General features: G+C 43.5%; 1 protein-coding gene across 1 annotated transcript in view; it reads right to left on the minus strand.

Annotated features, from left to right (window-relative positions):
• The window catches only part of CNNM1 (cyclin and CBS domain divalent metal cation transport mediator 1), a 66,933-nt gene extending 48,704 nt beyond the window's left edge, over positions 1-18,229 (minus strand). Inside the window, exons 1-3 of the mRNA XM_036736530.1 lie at positions 18,185-18,229; positions 17,451-17,503; positions 12,084-13,891 (exon numbers count right to left, since the gene is read on the minus strand). Coding sequence (XP_036592425.1) covers positions 12,084-13,891; positions 17,451-17,503; positions 18,185-18,229 — 1,906 coding nt within the window. The remainder of the gene's footprint in view (positions 1-12,083; positions 13,892-17,450; positions 17,504-18,184) is intronic.
• Between the last annotated feature and the right edge of the window lie 2,559 nt (positions 18,230-20,788).

The raw sequence follows: 20,788 nt of genomic DNA on the forward strand, positions 1-20,788 counted from the left end.
CTGGAGAAAAAAACCAGGCCCTGTTAGGTGCTATTTCTGTTCAATTCTAGCAACTGTGTAGTTTCTATACACTATTGCTCTGTGAATTCTAGGTCCAAAGGTTATGGGGATTCAGGCTTCAAGGTTCTAAAGATGAGAGAGTCTCACAGAATCTGTAGCTCCCTTCAACATCAGCCCAAGAGCCACTCCCACATAAAGCCTTTCCGATGCCCCAGCTTGCTGGTCCCTCACCCCTAAATTGTTTTGTATTTATTTATATGTGTGCACATTTCTCTAATAGAATGTCAGCTTCTTGAGGGTAGGGCTTTCTTCATATTTCCAACACCCAGAATGTAGTAGGCTGTTGTTATTGTTGTTGGTTCAGTCGCATCCAATTTGTCATGACTCCATTTGGGGTTTTCTTGGCTTTGCCATTTCCTTCTCCAAATCATTTGACAGATGAGGAAACTGAGGCAAACAGGGTTAAGTGACTTACCCAGGGTCCCCTAGTTAAGCGTCTGTGGTCACATTTGAACTCAGATCTTCCTGACTCCAAGCCTGGTGCTCTAACCACTATGCAATCTAGCCGTCCACCTCATGGTAGATGCTTATTAGAAATGGTACTATGTGACCTATAAATCAATCAACAAGACCAGTTCATAAAACGCTAACCTAAATCGCTTGGCCAAAGTCTCAGGAGACTGGGAGACTGATTGAGAGACTCCAGTCTCAGTTGTGTACATATTTATGGTTTCCCATAATAGAGGGAGAGTAAAGGATGCTCCACACCATGAAATGCACCTTTGAGTACAGTGGCCATAGGTTCACAGACTCTCAGCAACAGGAAGAGTTCTTAGGGATATTTAGTTCAATGCTTTTATTTTGAAGATGAGGAAATCAAAGCCAACAGGAGTGAAATGTTCTCTTTAAAGTCACACAGAAAGGGCCAGAGAGCTGAATCCCCGTCTCCTGACTCCTAGTTGAAGGCTCCTCCCACTCTCCATCCTGCCACCCTTGCTATAATCTAAGCCAATTAAAATCACCATTCAGATTCAATTCCATTAGTTTTTCCTTTTAAAAACACACTTTTCTTGTTGAATGAGGTCTTCTGGTGAGACAGTGAAAAGAGCACTGAGTCTGTAGGCCAAGGACTTGGTCTTGGGTTCTCATCTCAGCCCAACTGCTTATTTTCAGTGTGACCTTAAGCAAACCACTTCTCTAAGCTCAATTCCCTCATTTGTAAAACGAGAGGATTAGACTAGGTTGGAGGTTCTTCACCTGGGGTCTCTAAGCTTGTTTGGAAATAAAAATTGATAATAGTATTTCAACATAATTTGTTTCTTTTTGAGGCAGCTAGGTAAGGGCAGATAGAAAGAATGCTGGGGCGGGAATCAGGAAGATCTGAGTTCCAATGTGGCCTCAAGACATTTACTAACCATGCTGAGCAAATCACCTAAACACTGTCTGCCTCAGTTTCCTCAACTATAAAATGGGGATAATAATAGCACCAACCTTACAGGGTTGTTGTGAGGATCAAATGAGATAATATTTGTAAAAATGCTTAGCACGTTGCCTAGCACATAGTAGGTGCTGTATAGATTCTCTTCTCTGATCACTATCCGCTTTTATACTATTGTGTATTTTATTTTATGCATTTAAAAATATTTTGAGCAAGGGTCTATAGGCTTCAACGGACTGCCAAAAGTGACATAAAATGACAAAAAGGGATTAATTTTCTAACTAACTCCTGGATTAGTAATCTCCAAAGTTCTTTCAAGCTCTAAAACTATGACTCTATGACCTTGACCTTGAAATTCAGAAAGAGATGTAGACTTCATTTTTTTTAAAAAGAAATGTTAATTAGGAGGCATCTCTTATCCTATCTTTTCAATGAATAACCTCTAACATACAGTACTTTAAGATTCACGTAGTTTTTTACATACAGTATTTTTGATCCTCACAATAACTCTGTAAGGTATAGATGCTATTATAATTCCCATTTTACAGATAAGGCAACTGAGGCTGAAGGAAGTTAAGTGACTTGCCCAAGGCCACCTAGCTATTAAGTGTCCGAGGCAGGATTCAAACTCCTTCCTAGAGTCTTCCTGACTCCAAATCTGGCACTCTAGACACTGAGTCATACAGGTATCCACTGGTACCCTCTATTTTTGACCTAGTGCTGTGTGTACAGTTCCTTCCTATCTAGTATCTTAATAAAAAGAAGACTGGACTCAGCCTTAGAAGCTCTGGATTCAAGGACAACTAATTATGGACTATTAATATGTGACCTTGAGCAAGAAATGCACCTTAGTATTCTCATCTATAATATGGAGGAATGAATGAATGAATGAAAAAAATTTACTAAGCATTTACTATGTACTACCAGGGGTGGGGAACCTGCGGCCACCCTTGAGGACCTAGAGGGCCATATGTGACCTTGAGGACTAAGGTTCCCAACCCTGTTAACTAAGCACTATGCTAAGTGTATAAAATCAAATAGAAAAAAATGCAAATAGAAAAAAAAATGAGAGTCCCTACTCTCAAGAAGCTCTAAAGTGAAAGGGTTAGACTTAAATGGTCTCTAAGGTCTGTCACATCTTGTGACTTTGGAGCTCTGTCTAACATTAGCTGATCACAGAATATCAGAGTCCAACCTCTTCATTTTACAGAGGCAGATAATGAGATTCAAATGTACTGCCACTTCTTCCCCCATTGGTGCTTTCTTATCTTTAAAATAGTGTGAGTGTGAGTGTGTGTGTGTGTATGTGTGTGTTTGTGTGTGTGTGTTCGTGAGCGCTCATACACACATGCTTGCCCACTTGTGTGTTGGAGGCAGGGAATAAAATGGATAACTTTTAAGGTCACTTCCAGGTTTCTTCTCTCTGCCATTATTCTCATATTCTAGTCATGAATTTGTCTTACCACACTTTTAAACTTTAAAGGCTTATCAGTCAAGTCATGACTTGCCTTCTAATTCCTTTTTCTTTAAGTTTTTACTTAGCCTTCTTGCTCTGCATTCTTATTGCAGTACAACTAATTATTGATTATCTATGCTAATTCTTCTACTATACATTACAGCACAGAGAACAATTAACTCACCAAAATAGCTAATTTTGAATAGGAGAGAAGAAAATCGATTTGCTTCTGATATTAACCATAAATAACTAGATTAGAAGAGGTATGGAAAGTTCATCCACTGTTAATTTCAATTACATGAAATTGAAAAGTTTTTACATGAACAAAATCAATGCAACCAGGATAAGAAGGAAACTACAGAGGGTAGAAAATCTTTGCATCCCATATTTATGTTATGGATCTCATTCATATGTACATACATATATAGATGTATATACACACACATATATCCATATATCCATATACACATATATCCATACACACACATATAAGAATCCCTACATGAATATTGTAGGGATCTCATCTATACAATAGCATATTGATGAGATCCTTATTCTTGATATGTGATGCAAAAATTATATATAACAAACCTATACCTTATATTTAATATATTTGTAATTAACATAAATATATAATACCAAGAACCATCCCCAGTAGATAAGTAGTAAAAGAATATGAACAAACACTTCTCAAAAGCAGAATTATAAACTATTAACCAATGTATCTGGAATGGAGCACTGATTGGTGAACCCCTGATCCACTGAGCTCTGCATTCACTTCATGCAATTAGAAGAAGTAATGGGCAGGTAATAGAAACAATAAGGTACAGAGTTTGGCACCTTCTGGATTTCCAATTGTTGCATTTTTAAGCTATAAGGGCCAGGTAAGAGAGGCAATAAAATGCAGGGATGCAAGGTGTTCTGGGCTGCCCCCTCAACCTGTATTTGCCCCTTAAAAGCTGCAAACAAAATCACTCAGAGTCTGAAAAGGGAAAAACTTTATATTTCTGTAATGGGGCAGATTAACTATTCTGCCAACTATGCCAAATGTAAGGTGGCAGATCTGTTCTGCCCTAATTATGCCAATTGTAGGGTGGCATGTCCTCTGAGAGAATACTGAAATATGAAAGAAATAGGGGCTCATACCAACTTGGTTATTAATAGGTTTTATTAGGGTTAATTAGGTTAATTGAGGGAGTTTATTCACAAGAGGCCAGTTGTCCTCTTGCTCTCCTGGCGGCAGCATCCACATCATGGATCTCCATACTAACTCCAGGCCAGGCCAGGTCAAGTATTATATAGAAGCAGAACAAAGAAGGCATAGTGCCAGGATGGCCCAGGGTCACGTGCAAGTTTTCCCCAGTATAGCTAGAGCTTTTTTTGCTGTTCACATTTATTCAAGGTAGTTTGCATTCTTCTGTGGAGTCATAGGTCATGTTCCCACTCTGGCTTACCCCTGTGCAACTTCTGTTATTTGCCCCTCCCATCCTGTAATTTCAAGTGAGGGATTCCCTGATCAACTCTTCACTGTATAACTAGATGAAAGATTGCTCCAGGTCACTATAATACCAGAAATGCATAACAAAACAAATGCAGAAAGACAGGTACACTAATACATTATTGGTGGAACTGTGAGTTGGTACAACCATTCTGGAAAACAATTTGCAGTATGCTAAGAAGTTTACTCAAACGTCCTTTGATCCAGAAATCCTACTATTAGGCACATATCCTAAGGAGGTTGGAGACAGAAAGGACCCAAATGCACCGAATGATTCATAACAGTACTTTTTGTGACAGCAAAGAACTATGAACAAAGTAGGTACTTAATCAATTGGGGAATGGCTGAACAAACTGTAGCACATGAATGTAATGGAGTATTACTGCCTTGCAAGAAATGGTGACTATAAAGAATTTAGAAAAGCACGGGAAGATATGTGAACTGATTTAGAGTGAAATAAACCAGGCAGCTACATGGCATAGTGGATAGGGTGCTGGGCCTGGAGTCAGGAAGACTCATCTTCCTGAGTTCAAATCTGGCCTCAGGTACTTACTAACTGCGTGACCCTAGGCAAGTCACTTAACCCTGTTTGCCTCAGTTTCCTCATCTGTAAAATGAGTTGGAAAAGGAAATGACAAACCATTCCAGTATCTTTGCCAAGAAAACCCCAAACAAGGTCATGAAGGGTCAGATACAACTAAACAACAAATGTATCTTTTTTGTGATGTCTCAGCCTACAGAAAATTTTTATTGCACTCAGGCAACTGGCATCAAAGTAAATTATTGTGAAGGATTTACCACCTAGGAAACAGAACATCAGAGCTACCAACTCTGTTATTTTATAGATGAAGTAAAGCGTGTGAGCTCATCTGTGAGTTTGCTTGGGGGGAGGAGTGGTTTTTGACCCTGCAGCCTCTTTCCCCACTGGTGGTTCTAGAACCTCCATTTTGAGGAAAGTACCCAGGCCTGCCATGTTCACCTCAGTTCTCTGTCGGTTTCCACTCCTGACTTTTTGCCCATACATGTGCCTTCCCCCTCCCCTTTTCTGTGTTGTCTTCTCCCATTAGAATGTGCTGAGAATGGAAAAAAAGATGCAAACTCATTGAGGGCAGGAACTGTCTTTCTGTTTATACAAGATATCCCCAAAATTTTGGAAAACAAAGATTTTTAGGACACCCTGTATTTATATTCCCAGGAATGTAGTGTCAGGGACATTGTAAGGGCTCATTCCCTTGACTAGACTTGTAAAATGAGAGGGTTGGTCTAGATGGCCTTTGAGGAGCCTTCCGGCTCTAAATATACAATCCTGGTATCTCTGGGCAGGATTCAAACCTAGGTCTTCTGACACCAAGTCCAGTGTTCTTTCCTGTACATCACAGTCCCTCCCCAAGAAATAGGTGAGAGAGGGGTTAGGGATAGAACAGTACTTGTATCTTGCTATTGCAACAGCAATGCTGTGTTTACAGCCTCTTATATCTTGGTAAAGTGCTGTGAACTCTCCAACTGCACTGGAATAGCAGGGAAATTGGAGGGGGTGGAGAGGGAGGGAGGGAAGAAGCAGGGGAGAGAAACAGAGAGACAGAGACAGGGAGAGACAGGGGGAGAGACAGAGGGAGAGAGGGAGAGAGGGAGACAGGGAGAGAGAAAGAGAGAGAGAGAGAGATATCTGGAATTGTACATGCAGTTTAAAAAATAACTCTGTCCTGCCCTGCAGAGGGAAAAGAAAGATACAAATGTTATCCTGATAATCTTCTGTCTTGAGGAGTAAAACACACCTATCCCTTTCTACTGTTGTTAGGTTGTACTTTTTAGTCATTTCCCTCCTTCATGTGTTCATCATCTAAAGGAGAATTCTACTAAACAGAAAGCAGAACCCTTCCCCCCTCCCAACCCTACCATTGAAGAAACCATGGTTACCAGCATTACCAAGACTTGAAAAAATTGCTATGACTCATTGGAGAGAAAAGCATAGCTAGTTCTGACCATCAATCTCTCTGGGCAGGGCTATAAAGCATTCCCCAGGAATATCCCATTCCCCCAGGAAGGGTCACCCATAGCCCCAAACTGAGAAGTGAAGGGCAGATCTCTGAGCACACACAAACAGTTGTCAAAAAAAAAAAAAACAACCCAGTGGCAGTGGCCTACCCTTAAGCTTTACCACCAAATCTACACTTATATACAATTTTTGAATTTGTCCGATTTCCTGGCCTACAGCTAATTGGAAGCAACAGATTCAGGTGAGATAGGGAATGGTTGACAGGCATACACACACGCAGCAGCAAGAAGTGCCAGCTTTTAGCCTGATAGAAAGACTTAAAAGGAGACACAGAACTGGGCTGCACTATGGTGCAGCATAGGAATGGATATTCAAAATAATGACCCCATTATCAAGAAAAGGGTAACTATATTCCCCATCCTCTGTCCAAGAAGCCAGAGATGTGTATAATCTGTTTTGGCAAGAGTTCCCTGTCACACTGTGAAAATAAACAAAGTTTTGGTCCTTGAGGAGGCAAACTTTAGTTATCTAGAAAATGCATTCTTATAGTAGCATACCCTATCTCACCTTATTCCCCAAGATATTGGATGAAGGAAGTATTAGAAAAATTGCTTTAGCATTTTCTACAGAGCTCACTTCCTGCTACCTTTATGCCTCTGCCAGAGGGCAAAGAATGGAAAATGTGGTTCTGGTGGTGGAGCAGGGAGGGCTGGTTTGCAAGACTGAATGGTCTTAGTCACAGAACACGAGAGGTCATCTAATCCAACCTCTGTATTTTACAGATCAGTAAACTAAGGCCCAGAAAGGGGCGATGACTTCTAGTGAAAAGGTTATCTAATCCAGTCCAATTTCACAAGCATTTATTAAGTGCCTACTGAATGCAGGGCAATCTGCTAGGTGCTGGGGAAACAAAGACAAGATAAACACCATCCCTGCCCTCAAGGAGTTTATATTCTACTTGGGGGAGACTCTAAGCAATAGAACAAAAAAGTAAGATAATGACCTGGTTAAACAAATGTACAAATCTGCAAAATTGCACCTTTTGGCCAGGCTAGCTTGTAGGCAGTTACTTAACGGTATTTTAAAATGTTATCCTTCCTACAGAAAAATGATATTAATATCATAGGATTTTAAACCAATGGGACCTTAGAGATCATCTAATCCAGTTCCCTCATTTTACAAAGGAGCCTGAGGACCAGAGAGATTAAGCGCTCAAAATTATACATGATTATTCCACCACACAAAGGGCATTAGCCAGTATCCAAAAGGCCTTTGACCTCATAACATATTACTCTGAATGCAGTGGATAAAATGTCTCATTACACTTGAGCCTAGCCAAGTCAGAGAAAGTCTGACTTTGTACAAAGTAGGTACATTATAGATGTTTGTTGGAAAAATGAACAAGTGACAAAATGACCTCATTGTTCCATTCTCAGCTCTAAATTTGTCTACGCTTCTAAGACTCAGTTCCTCTAATGTCATTACAGAATTCTTTTTCTCCTGAAAGTGCCAAACCATTGAAGGCAGAAATAATCTCCAAAATTTAAATACCAGGCCATCTAAGTAGAGGCCCATGGAAGGTGCTGGGCTTTGATAATCTCAATGCACTTTTTATAATACTTTAAAAATCTCATTTGATGCTGTCCAACAGCCCACAGTGCAAGGATTGAGGATGACTAATTAGATTTCCTGGAGAAATGCAGGATATTCCACCCATTACAATAAAAACTGATCAAGAATTCTGCCTATATAGCTAAGAACTGGAAAATGAAGGGAGCCCATCAATTGGGGAACAGCTGAACAAGCCGTGGTATATTATTGTAATGGAATATTATTGTGCTATAAGAAAAGACAAACAGGATGATTTCAGAAAAACCTGGAAAGATGTACATGAACTGATACAAAGTGAAATGAGCAGAACCAGAAGAACTTTGTACACAGTAACAGCAATGCTATATAATGAAGAACTGTGAATGACTTGGCTATTTTCAGCAATACAATGATCCAAGAAAATTCCAAAGGACTCATGATGAAAAATGCTATCTGCCTCTAACTGCTATCCTCTCCAAAAAGAACTGATGTTGTCTGAATACAGACTGAAACATACTATCTATTTATCTGTCTGTCTACCTATCTATTCATCTATCTTTTTCTTTCTCTTCCTTCCCTCTTTCCTTCTTCCTTCCTTCCTTCCTTCCTTCCTTCCTTCCTTCCTTCCTTCCTTCCTTTTTCTTTCTTTCCTTCCTTCCTTCCTTCCTCCTTTCTTTCTTTCTTTCTTTCTTTCTTTCTTTCTTTCTTTCTTTCTTTCTTTCTTTCTTTCTTTCTTTCTTCTTTCCTTCATTTCTTTTTTGAGTTTTCTCACACAAAATGACTATGATAGAAATGTTTTACGTGATAGCACACATATAACCTATATCAGATTGCTTACCATCTCAGGGAGTGGGGAGGGAGGAGGAGCGGGAGGGAGGAATAGAATTTGAATTTCTGGTATTTAATAATTTTATTGATGACTTAGGGCAACTAGGTTGTGGAGTGGATAGAGTGTTGGGCCTGGAATCAGGAAGACTCATCTTCCTAAATTCAAATCTGTCCTCAGATGCTTACTAGTGGTGTGACCTTGGGTAAGTCACTTAACCCTGTTTGCCTCAGTTTCCTTGTCTGTAAAAAATGAACTGGAGAAGGAAATGGCAAACCACTCCAGTATCTTTGCCAAGAAAATCCCAAATGGGGTCATGAAGAGTTGGACATGACTGAAAAGACTGAACAACAGCTGATGACTTGGATGAAGGCAGAGATGGCATACTGATCAAATCTGCTGATGGCACAATGTTTGGAGGGCTAGCTAACATGTTGGATGATAAAGTTAGAATCCAGAAAATGTCTTGATAGCTTAGAATATTGGACTGAATCTGATAGTATGAAGTTCAAGTGGTGATAAATGTAATTTCTTACACTTGGGTTCAAAAAATCAACCTCACAAATTCAAAATGGGGGAAACAATACTAGGCAGTAGTTTTAAAAAAAGATCTAAGAGTTTGAATGAACTGGAAGCTCAACATAGGTCAATAGGTCAATTGGATATAGGACAGTCAAGAAAATCTAACATGATGCTGCATTAAAAGAGGCACCAGCGCTGGGGAGATAGACGGCTGTACTCTTCACCTCACCTGAAGCACATGTCCATTCTACAAAGACCATAGTCTCGAAGAGGGCAATAGTTATAGTGGGTGGCCCTAAGATCATATTGTCTGAAGGAACTGGGGGAGAGGGGTGTTAGTCTGAAAAAAAGAAGGCTTGGTAGGCAGAGGTATGATCAGTGCTTCCAAGTATCTGAAAGGCTGTCATATAGAAAGATTAAATTTGTTCTGCTTAGAGTCAGAGAACAGAACCGGGGAGAACAAGATGGTGGTGCAAAGAGGAGAATTCAAGTTTGGTGTATGGAAAAACTCCTTAACCATTAAAGCTATCTAAATTGTAATGGATCACCTCAGGAAGCCCCAGGCTCTGCCTTGTCAGAGGTCTTCAAGCAAAGGCTAGATGGCCAATGCATTGAGTATGTTGCAAAGCAATTCTTGTTCAGTTATTGTTTAGGCTTAGATGTTGCTGGCATCCATTCTCACTCTGAAATTCTGTGTGTAGAAATCCTAGACTATAGGTGCTGAAAATGAAGCATCTTTTGTTGTTCAATTGTTTGTTATTTCTGACTCTTTGGGACCCCGTTTGGAGTTTTCTTGGCAAAGATGCTGGAAATGATTTGCCATTTCCTTCTCCAGCTCATTTAACAGATAAGGAAACTGAGGCAAGCAGGGTTAAGTGACTTGCCTGGGGTCACAAAGCTGGTAAGAGTCTGAAGCAGGATTTGAACTCAGGAAGATGTTTTTCTGACTCCATGTCTGGCACTCTATCCACTGTACCATCTAACTACCCCAAAACATCTCAGTAGTGAATTATCAAAGAAAAGACAGCTCAAAACCTAACCAAAGGGGTCTCCCATGGGGTGTTTGGGAATGATTTTGTTTAGATGGTCATGATGTTTGAAGTAGGAAGAAGTGAGAAAACTGAAGGGCAGTCACAAAGGAAGAACAGGAGAGTATGACTCAGCCCTCCTCCCCCCACCCACAATGGAACCAGCACATAACCTGAAAAAAGGGACTGAGCTGGGGACCAGAGCCAAAGAACCTGCTTTTATATTCTATTCTCTTGATACAGTAACTCATTGTTACCAGAACAAAGTCCCATTACTAAGGTCCGGCTAAAGAACAGGGCAATTACTCTATTCTACAGAAGACTTCTTTGGAAGGATATTCACTGTGATTCAAATCTGTACCGCCTGTCATTGGATTTCTTCACTGCCAATGGACTGTTAACAGAAGCTGCCTTCAGAGGCCTCTCTGGATCTGATTAAAGAAATCTTTCACGGAGATTTCACTAAGTTCTATTCAGTAGGCCAAGAGAAGAGATATGAAACTCGAGATAAATAATACTTGTACTATCTAGCTGACAAGATCATTGTGAGGACTAACTGGGATGATGTATGTAATAGTGGACTGTGAAAAGACTTATAGAAATGCTTCAGTTTCCTCACTTCAGCAACATTCCATTCCCCACTAGCTCCACTCCTTGGACCAGACTTCATCATGCCCCTCAGATAGTTACTTCCCTCTCCCTTTTCAACTTCCTTCTCTTAGATCGTAAGCTCCTGGAGGGCAAGGACTAGCTTTCTTTTTCTCATTTCTATCTCCAGTTCTTAGCATAGTTGCCGGGCACATGGTAGGCACTTAATAAATGTTTACCAGCCGAATAACTGACCCGTAGTATGGGAATAATACTACCATCTCGATTTACCTTACAGGGCTGTCGCGAGGTCCAAATGGGATGTATGTAGATTGCTTTGCACACTTTAAAGCACTATAAAAATATCAATGCTTAATGTTACTGCTATAATTATATGTTGTTATGATCATCATGCTCGGTCCATAGCTACACTGCTGTTGCCCCAGGCAACTAATTCTTTCCTGTCTCTCCTGAAATGCCCAGTTCTTGTCTTCCTGCAGCTCTAAAGCAGCCTTTGACAATTAGGGAGACAGAAACCTTTATTCTCAACACTATTAAGCTCCGGCAATGACAGGTGTGGGAGGAAGCTGAGTGAAGAGTATTCCTTACATAATACAAGAGAGGAGACTATGTTAGGCTTTGGAAGATAGGAGGATGAAAGGCAAAGAGGGAACAGCAGAAAGGGCTTGGGATTTGAAGTAGGAGAATTTGGGTTCAAATTGCAGCTCTACCACTTAGTTCGAAGTGTAACCTTGGGCAAGTCACAGGAACTCTGTGCCTTAGTTTCCTTACTTGTAAAATGAAGGATCTAGGTTCGTGGATCTCTAAGGTCTCTTCCAATCCTAAATCTATGATGTTAAATGCAAAGATGAGTGAAGATACCAAACTTAGATATAAGGGGAACCAGAGAGGCCCATTCAACCTAACGGAGCAGTATTAAGAGAACACGCAGAGATCCACGAGGTTGGGAGGGGGGAGGGGCAAAAGTTTGGAAAGGGCTAGAAGATGCTCTGTTGGACAGATTGAAGGGAATGTGTTTGGGAGGCAGTGAATCCATACAGCCCTAGAAGAGGTGGCTTTCTGGGCCCGGGTACACAATGCTAGAGAACAGGGAACGGGGAAGGAGAGGGGGGCTGCTCACCCTTCTTAAACTCCTCCAGCACCATGTCCAGCCGAGTGTCATTGAAGACGCAGTGAAGGGGCCGGTTGTAGAAGCGGGTGACGGTAAGGAGTGGGGTGCAGTCGTCAGGGTCTACAAAAGCCAAGTCCTTAACAAACAGGATATCCACGATGTTGTGCCGCTGGTCGCCTTCGTACACTGGGATGCGCGTGTAGCCGCTCCGCAGGATCTCAGAGACCGTGGAGAAATCCAGCACAGCGTCGGAGCGGAGCATGAAACAGTCCCCCAGAGGGGTCAGCACCTCCTCCACCACCTTGGTCCTCAGCTCTAGAGCGCCCTGGATCATGTTCAACTCTTCCTTGACCAAGTCGTTGTAAGGGTCTGCGGCCCTCAGGGTCTCCAGCAGCTTCTCCCGGGTGTAGAAGGTGCTGATCTCCTGGCGCAGAGCCCAGTCCAGCAAGCGGCCGAGCGGGTAGCACACCGGGAAGGCAGCAGCCATTAAAAGCCGGGTCAGGCAGATGCTATGGGAGGCGATGGCCAGCCCGTGCCGGGAACACACCGAGTACGGGCAGATCTCGGCGCCCAGAAACACCGCGCCGGTGCACAGAAGCGTGGGCAGCCAGGGAAAGTGACTTCCCCCTCCCCAGTCTTCTTCCCCTTCATCCCCGACGCCCGGGGGCAGCGAGGCGCACAGCCAGCCAGCCAGAGCTGCGTTGGCTCCGGCCTGCCCCAGCAGCAGGGTACACAGCAGATACGTCCCGCGGCCCCGCACCGCCTGCACCCGGCGCGCCTGCTCCTGCTCCGTCGCCGAGCCGCTGTTCCTCAGCACCCGTAACTCCACAGGGTCCAGAGAGAGCAGGCTCAGGCGCAGGCCGCTGAAGAGGGCCGACAGGGCGAGCAGCAGGACTGCCCCTAAGGCCCGCAGCCAGACCGGGTGCAGCAGCTCCCCGCCCGGGCCATATAGCCTTGGCCTGACACGCAGCAGAAAGCCGCCAGCCGCTCCGTGGTGATGCCAAGCGCGCCCGTCCCAGGCGCACAATGAAAAGAGCTTCCCGCGGCCTCCTGAGCCGGCCCGCTCTGCCTCCCCCTTGCGCAGCTCTCGCACCCGCACCTCGACCAGAGCTGAGCCTGCTGCGCCGCCTGGCCGCAGCGGACCCAGGACCTCCACGTCCGATGCCCAGCCGCTCTGCTCGAGGCACCGCTGAGGCCCCGGGGGTCGGCTCGGGAGGGCGCTAGGGGCCACGACACCGCTTCCGGGGGGCTCTTCGATAAACACGAGCCTCGGGGCCCAGTCGCTGGTGTCATTCTCCCCCGAGGAGCGGGTCGGGGCTGGGAGCAGCGCCGCGCTAGTCGCTGCGCCCGGCTGAAAATAGACCCGCAATAGGAAACTGGTCCCCTCGGCAGCGCGCAGGGTGCCCCCCTCCAGGGAGACGCGGCCTCCCGCGGTGTCCTCCGGCCTCAGTCCCAGCAGCCAGGCGGCCGAGGCCGGAGGATGAGGGGACAGGGAGAAAAACAGCAAGAACACAGCGCCCCGGCTGCAGCAGCACCGGAGACTGGCACCAGCCACCGCCGCTGCCGCCGCCGCTGCCGCCGCCGCCGCTGCCGCCATCCTGCACCCGGCCTGGGCGCACGTGATACTGCAGTGAGGGGAGCACGGACCAGGAGGAGGAGCCGCGAGCTGGGAACCCGGCCCCAAACGGGTCACCACGTGTGCGCCTCGCTGGCAAGAGGCGGTGGTGGCCTCCTTCCCGACCCCCCTTGGGGCGATGCCCATGGCCACCTGGCACAGCTTCAAGAGTGGTCTCTGCACTGCATGTGGGCTCTGATCTCTGTGGACCAAGTGGGGGCCACCCCAGAAGAGAAAGGTAGTTGAATGTGTAGCCTAGTGTAAAGTGTGTGTGTGTGTGTGTGTGTGTGTGTGTGTGTGTGTGTGTGTGTTAGAATTGTCTGAGGTATTTGTTCAGCCCCTGGCCTCTCTGAAGACAACAAGACCAAATGAAGTGACCAGTCAGGCAAAGGCGCCAACTGGTTCATTCCCTCTGATAATGGCCTGAAAACAAATGAACTGTCCCTTTATCCACCCTGGCTACTTCCACCATCAGCTCAGCCAAGAGCATCCTACAGCTTTCTCTTGGCAAGTTAAATTGTTTTGCATTTTGCCTCGTTTGAAATCAACCCATCAGCCGCATTCCTTCCCGTATTTGCAAGATTCTGGGAATAATGATTCGCATTTTGGGTGCAAACTTTGCTACTTGGGCTAGACTGTTCTAATAGTCTTTGAGGTTCATTATTTAAAATTACTTGAATTGATATGGTCTTGCTTTTCCTACATGAACAGAACCACACATTAACCAGCTGTCTTATCTGTTAAACAGTTTTCCCTGTTTTTCCTTATCACTTTTCCCATCAGTAGTAAAAATCACTTCTCCTCGACTTTGTAACTAGATGGAAGTTAGGTATCTGGCTTCAATTGTCTCTCACCAGAAGGTATAGGAAGCAAACATTTGAAAAAAAATTATTGAAATTTTTTTCTTACTTTTTATTTCTGGATTTAGCCTTCCTTCAACCTCTATCTCAAAAATAAAGAAGTGGGGGGGGGGGAAGTGGTTCATCAAAATTAAACAACACATTTACCATCTGTGACAACATATACAATATTTCACATGGGGCTCTGTGCAGCAAACCTGATAGAGGGGAGCCAGGCCCCAAACATAACTCTTGTACAGCTTTTGGACAGGAGGCAGAAGGAAGGTCAAATCTGAGAAGGGCCCATTGGTGCCTCATCCTTAGCATTTGAAAGGTAAAGGAAAAGGAGATGTTGGGGCAGGGGCATGCACAATGACCCAACCTTCCTCTCTTTTCCCCCAACCTCATCTCTATTCCTCCAGAAGAAAAAGGCACCTGAAATTCAAAGCATTCCCTTGTCCTTCCAACATCCATGGCCTTGACTAAGACAAGCTCTCTCACGATCTCAGAATCTTCTTTATTTTTATTATTTTATTTTTTCCTCCAATTACACATTAAAACCATTTAAGAAAACTTTTTTCAAAGTTTTGAGTTCCAAATTCTATCCTTCCCTTCTGCCTTTCTCCTTCCCTGAGACAGTAAGCAATCTGATATGGTTTATACATGTGCAATCACATAAGACATTTCCATTTTAGTCATTTTGTACAAGAAGACTCGAATAAATGAAAAAGAATGAAAGAAAGTGAAAAATAGTATGCTTCATTCTATATTCAGACAGTATCAATTCTTTCTCTGGAGGTGCTTCAGAATCTTCTTTAAAAAGAAAACCTGTACCTTCTTTTTAAGTGAACAATGGAAAAAACTGAAGTGTGCTTTCTGATAGTGAAGAGGGATCAAATACCTTTTCCTATATGAGTCCTAGAACGCTCCTGACTTTCTAATGCTCCGATGTAACCAAGAGCACTCCAGAGACGTGGTGAGAGTGAGCATGCTAAAAAAAATAGATGAGCAGTACACTTCTGGCATACTATGGGAGCATGTAATATGTGAGGGAGGATAAATTGGCAGATTTATCAGGGAGCTAGAGTGAATACTATCTGTCCCCTATCCAGCTCCTGCGCTCTGGTGAAAATGAAAGTTCAGATATGTAGAACTTAGGAAAATGATATTGATCAGGTTGAAAGTACCATCCTCCCCTGTGTCTTGTATCATATATCTCACATTCAATTTCATTTAACACATTTGTTAAGCACCCACTATATGCCAGGCACTATGCTAGGTGACTGATCGTATAGAGACAAAAATTGTCTCTCAAGGAGCCTATGATCTTACTTTTTATGAACATTAAATAGATTTTGTTCAATGCAGGCCTTGTTACTAAATCCAAGTCAGGGAGAGCTGAAGCCCCTAAATTGAGCTGGGTGGGATGGAGAGGAAAAACCCAAGATTGAGTCATATTATGTAGGTCATCAAAGGGCAAACTCCTGGAAGTGATGGCCTGGACTCAAAATTGGCATGGCCTTTAAAGCATATCTGCTGTTCTCTCTGACTTCTCATTTTTTTTTTTTTGGACAGAGTGGCAAGAGGGGTAGGACCTATTGCCATAAGTCAACTGCTTGGGTTACCAAGAAGCCTAGTGATGATACTAGCTAGCACTTTTAGATTTGCAAAATACCTTACACGTATTATTTCATTTCATCCTCACAACAAACCCTGGAATGTGGTTGCTAATTATTATCTCCATTTTACAGATGAGGAAACTGAGGCAGACAGGTTAAGTGACTTACCAAGGGTCCAATGATTAGTGTCAGACAGAATGTGAACTCAGCTCTTTTTGATTTTATACACTAAATGCAAAAAAACAAAAACAAAAAAACAGTACTAAGCACTTCAGTGTGGAAACATAGACAGGGATTTTAGGCTCATGCTAAAAGTAATACAATAAAATGCTTCAAGAATTCACAATATAACTAGTGTGGGTACACATGCTCTGCATCTAAGCAGAGGGAAGCCTGCAACCTCTGTAAATTGCTATGAGGCCTTGTGAGCTTCTATGGCCAAAAAATTCATCATCTGTTGGCCACCTCTCTGATGATAAAAGTAATAATTATTCATATTTCCATGGTGGTAATATGTTCTCCTGTGAAGTAAAAACTGCAAAATACCAGCATCCCCATTTTTATAGGTAAGGAAGCTAAGGCTGAGAGATGTTAATGACTTTTCAGTGTTCAGCACATTGCCAGGCATGTGGTAGGTGCTTAATATATGTTTATTGATTGCTTGATTTCTCACAGCCATGAGGTTAATAATTGCCACAAGTGGTATTCACTTAGTTCTTCTAACACCAAATCAAGTGGTCCTTCCTAGCCAATAACAGGCTATTCATGTGGCATTTTGTCACTTGTCATTACCTGGGTGTTGCAAAGATGTGTATCTTTTGCCCAAAGATAAGGAGATACTTGGGCACTTCTTAAATGGGGAAAATGGGGAGTAGGAGGGATGAGGGAGGCAGAAAGCCAGGCCTAACCTGGCTACTAGCCAATCAATTCTTTGAGTGTATGTTCCAAATAATCCTTTGCAGGGTGCCAGGCTAGAACAAAGCAAAGAAAAGGCTAGAGATAGGAGGTCAAACAGCCTCTAGCCAATCAGGTGTCGCTGTTGGGAGGAGTTGCATTTAATAGGAATATGACAGAAAATCTGAGGGTCACTGATGTGGTAGCTGAACCTGAGAGACAGTCCCTATGATGATCTAGTCTCCATGAGGATAATTTTGGGGAAAGAAGACAATTTAACGGAGCCATAGGCTAGGGATGGGGATTCCAATGGTTCTCATTTAGGGGAGGGATTCAGGCTGATTTTGCAGGAAGATTTGTTCAGGAAACCAAATGTAGTTTTCATTTTTTAAACAAATGAAAAGAGCACCTGTTTACTACATCTGTGAGAAGGGTTCGGTCTCTCACTTTAGATGCCGGCACCTAGTCATAAAGAAATAGCAAGAGGGTCCCTTAGTAACCCCTTTCTCCAACATCCTGTCTCAAATGTGTTAATTAAATTTGCAGATGACACTCAATTAGGCCATGTTACAAGTGCCAATAAAACCCAAGTGAAAGGATGTTTTTTTTTAAGATTAGAAATATGGGAAAGAAAATGATACTGAACTTGGGAAAAAATATACATCGAGGCATCTAGGGGAAAATAATCATTAAGGCAAATTTTCATTGGGAGGGCAACACCTGGAAAAGGGTAATGCCTGAAAGAGGCCCTCTGGGTGCTGCTAAGCAGCAAATTAGGTACATGTCTACAGCAGAATCTTGCAAGAAAATTATGACTGCAGCAGACCAGCCTCATGTCACAAAGTGTGGAGATGACTGCCCTCTCTGTGGAGTCCTAGGGAGACAGCACCTGGAGGACTGGGCTCCGTTTTGGACACCTCATTACCAGAAAAACACTGATAAATAGGAGGCAATTTGGAGAAGAGTAACAAGAACAATTTAAAGCATTGGTTGACATGGTTCAGTAAAATAAAAGCAAAGGAGGGAAGAGAGTCAGAGGTAGAAAAAGACAGTTGTATTTAGGTCATAAATAGGGGAGGAAATGGAAAGGGTATTTTTGTTCGTGGTTTTTAAAAGTCTTTTCTCCCACTCCAGTTTCAGCACCTGCTTGGCTGACGGGGCAATTAGGAAGAGATGCTTTCCATCCATTATCTCATTTGATTATCCCAGTAGCCCTGGGAGGCCTGTAGTGCAGGGATTATTATTCCCATGTTACAGATAAGGAAACTAAAGCCCAGGTTAAGTGACTTCCCTAAGGTCACAAAGTATGGGAGCAGGACTCGAATCCAGAGCTATAACTAGGAATTTTGGCACCTGGGGCTAAGTTGATGGGGAGAGAAGAGGAACTGTGATTAGGAACTGTAGTCATGGAAGCTGGAAAGGCTGAGGAAATGGATGGAAAGGCAATTAGAAGTTCTAGATTAGGAACTGTGGTCATGGAAGTTGGAAAGGCTGAGGAAATGGATGGAAAGGCAATTGGATGTTCTAGATTAGGAACTGTGGTCATGGAAGTTGGAAAAGCTGAGGAAATGGATGGAAAGGAAATTGGATGTTCTAGATTAGGAACTGTGGTCATGGAAGTTGGAAAAGCTGAGGAAATGGATGGAAAGGAAATTGGAAGCACTGACTCTTGGGCATTCAAAAAAGATGGGTCCAAAGTAGATAAGAAAACCATGAGCCACATACAGGAGGTCCAGAGAAAAGAGCAAAGATCTAGACTGAATGGATTAGACTTTAAAGGAGAGGAGGACATTGTTGAGGGATGGTGGCAGAGGGAGCATATAAAAGAGCCTATCCCATAAGAAGATGTGAGAGAAGGAACAGTCTTGGAGAGGGTTCAAAGACATATTGGCCTTCAGATGAAAGCTAGTGAGAGGAAGAGATGATGGATTCAGAGAGCTAGGGATTCTGAAGCCATCCAGGCCAACTCCAGAAGTCATTAAGTCCAGCTCTTTCATTTTGTAGCTGAGGAAGCTGATGCCCAAACAGGTGACTTGCCCAAGGGCAAATCACACAGGCAGTAAGCTTCAGGGATGAGATTGAAAGCCAAGCAAGCTGAGTTTGTTGACCATAGAGGCTGAGCCAGAGGATCCAATGGAAACGCAAGGCAGAGATGTATAAGAAGAAGACTTTGAGAGGAATTTGCTACCGAGGGGATGCGGAGAAGGAATCTTCCACACCACCACTTATCTCATGCTGAGTCCAGTTCTTCCTCATGGTGGTGGTCTCTACTGCAAGTGATACATCAGAAATAGCCTGTCCTAGTGGGAATGCTGGCCCCAGGGGAAGGGTGTGATGACCATGGAACCCTGAAGGATGGCAGCCTGGTCTGGTTTAGAGGACAGCCTGAGGCTAGCTGGCAATCTACCAGGTAGAGGAAGCCCACACCCCACTCTAGATGGCAGCACCTGGGTCAAAGCCCCTGCTACCTTCTGATGGTTCTGGCTCTGCTTCAACCCAAGACATCTGGCTCTAAGATTAATGTTCTTACCACTATAGCATGCAAAATTAGTTGTTTTTGTTTTATTTCAGGTTTTTTTTTTTGGGGGGGGGAGTAATGCAGATGCTTGGACCCAAGAAAGGATTCTTTTTTAAAAAATTTAATTTTAAAAAGATGAAGCTTAAATCTGGTTTATTTGGCTCCTTTCTCTCCTTGTCTCCTCTCAGCACAAAATGCCCGCATCTCTTAATGGCCAGCACCCTCTTAGATCTACAATTGGGTCCAACAAGCCTCAGCACATTTTGTGGTCATGGTGTTTTTCCCCTCCACTTCTAGTCAGAGCACCTAGTATGTGCTTATGCATGTGGACCCTTTGCTCTTCTTGGACCCTGTCCCTTTGTGAATCTGGTGCTCACTGTCCTTGTGGCAGAAAGTTCCCAGATTTTTGGGAGATGTTCACCATATCCAAGGCCATGCTATCAGTGGTAGGAGAGGATTTAGGGAGATATAAATCCAAGAAAGGATTTAGAAAGAAGCATGGCAGGGCTGTACTCAGAGCAAGAAGGAACTGGGTGTTAATCTCACCTCAGACACACAGTATGAGCCTCAGCAAGTCTAATCCAATCCAACAAGCATTTATTAAATACCTGCTGAGTACAAGGCACTGTGCTACATGCTGGGGATGCAAAGGCAAAGGCAAAAATCATCCCTGGCCTCAAGGAGTTTACATTCTACATTGCATGAGATCAGATAAGCCTGCATCATTTGAAGAGGAAGATAAGGAGACTAGGAGAGACCCTGACTCCAAATCCAGGGTTCTGGCCATTATGCCACACTGTTTCTCTCATGGCGTCCTCCCTGCTTCCCACATATCCCTTTATATGGGGCACATGATACTAGGTGGGAACACTTTAAGCTGGTATGTGGATGGCTCCTCAAGTTTTTCATTTGGGCCCAGGCCTTGCTCCCTTATTAAGGATTAAGGTCTGGACTCCCAAAGCTAGTATGTCAACTGAAGAGAATACAGTAGTGGCAGAATTCACATCTGGACCCCACACCCACCCACCTTTTCTGTCTCAGTCCTGACTTGGGCAACTGTCCCAAACCTAAAACGCAGACCCAATTTCAATGCCTCCGTATGCCATTTTCCCCTCTCAGGGCCTCAGTTTCCCCATCTGTGAAATGAGTGGATTAGAACACATGACCTCTGTGGTTCCCATTGGCTGTGCTACTTGTTTGATCTGTCCTGCCTCGTCACCCCAGATCAA

The sequence above is a fragment of the Trichosurus vulpecula genome, chromosome 8, assembly GCF_011100635.1.
Source record: "Trichosurus vulpecula isolate mTriVul1 chromosome 8, mTriVul1.pri, whole genome shotgun sequence".
Taxonomy (NCBI): Eukaryota; Metazoa; Chordata; class Mammalia; order Diprotodontia; family Phalangeridae; genus Trichosurus; species Trichosurus vulpecula.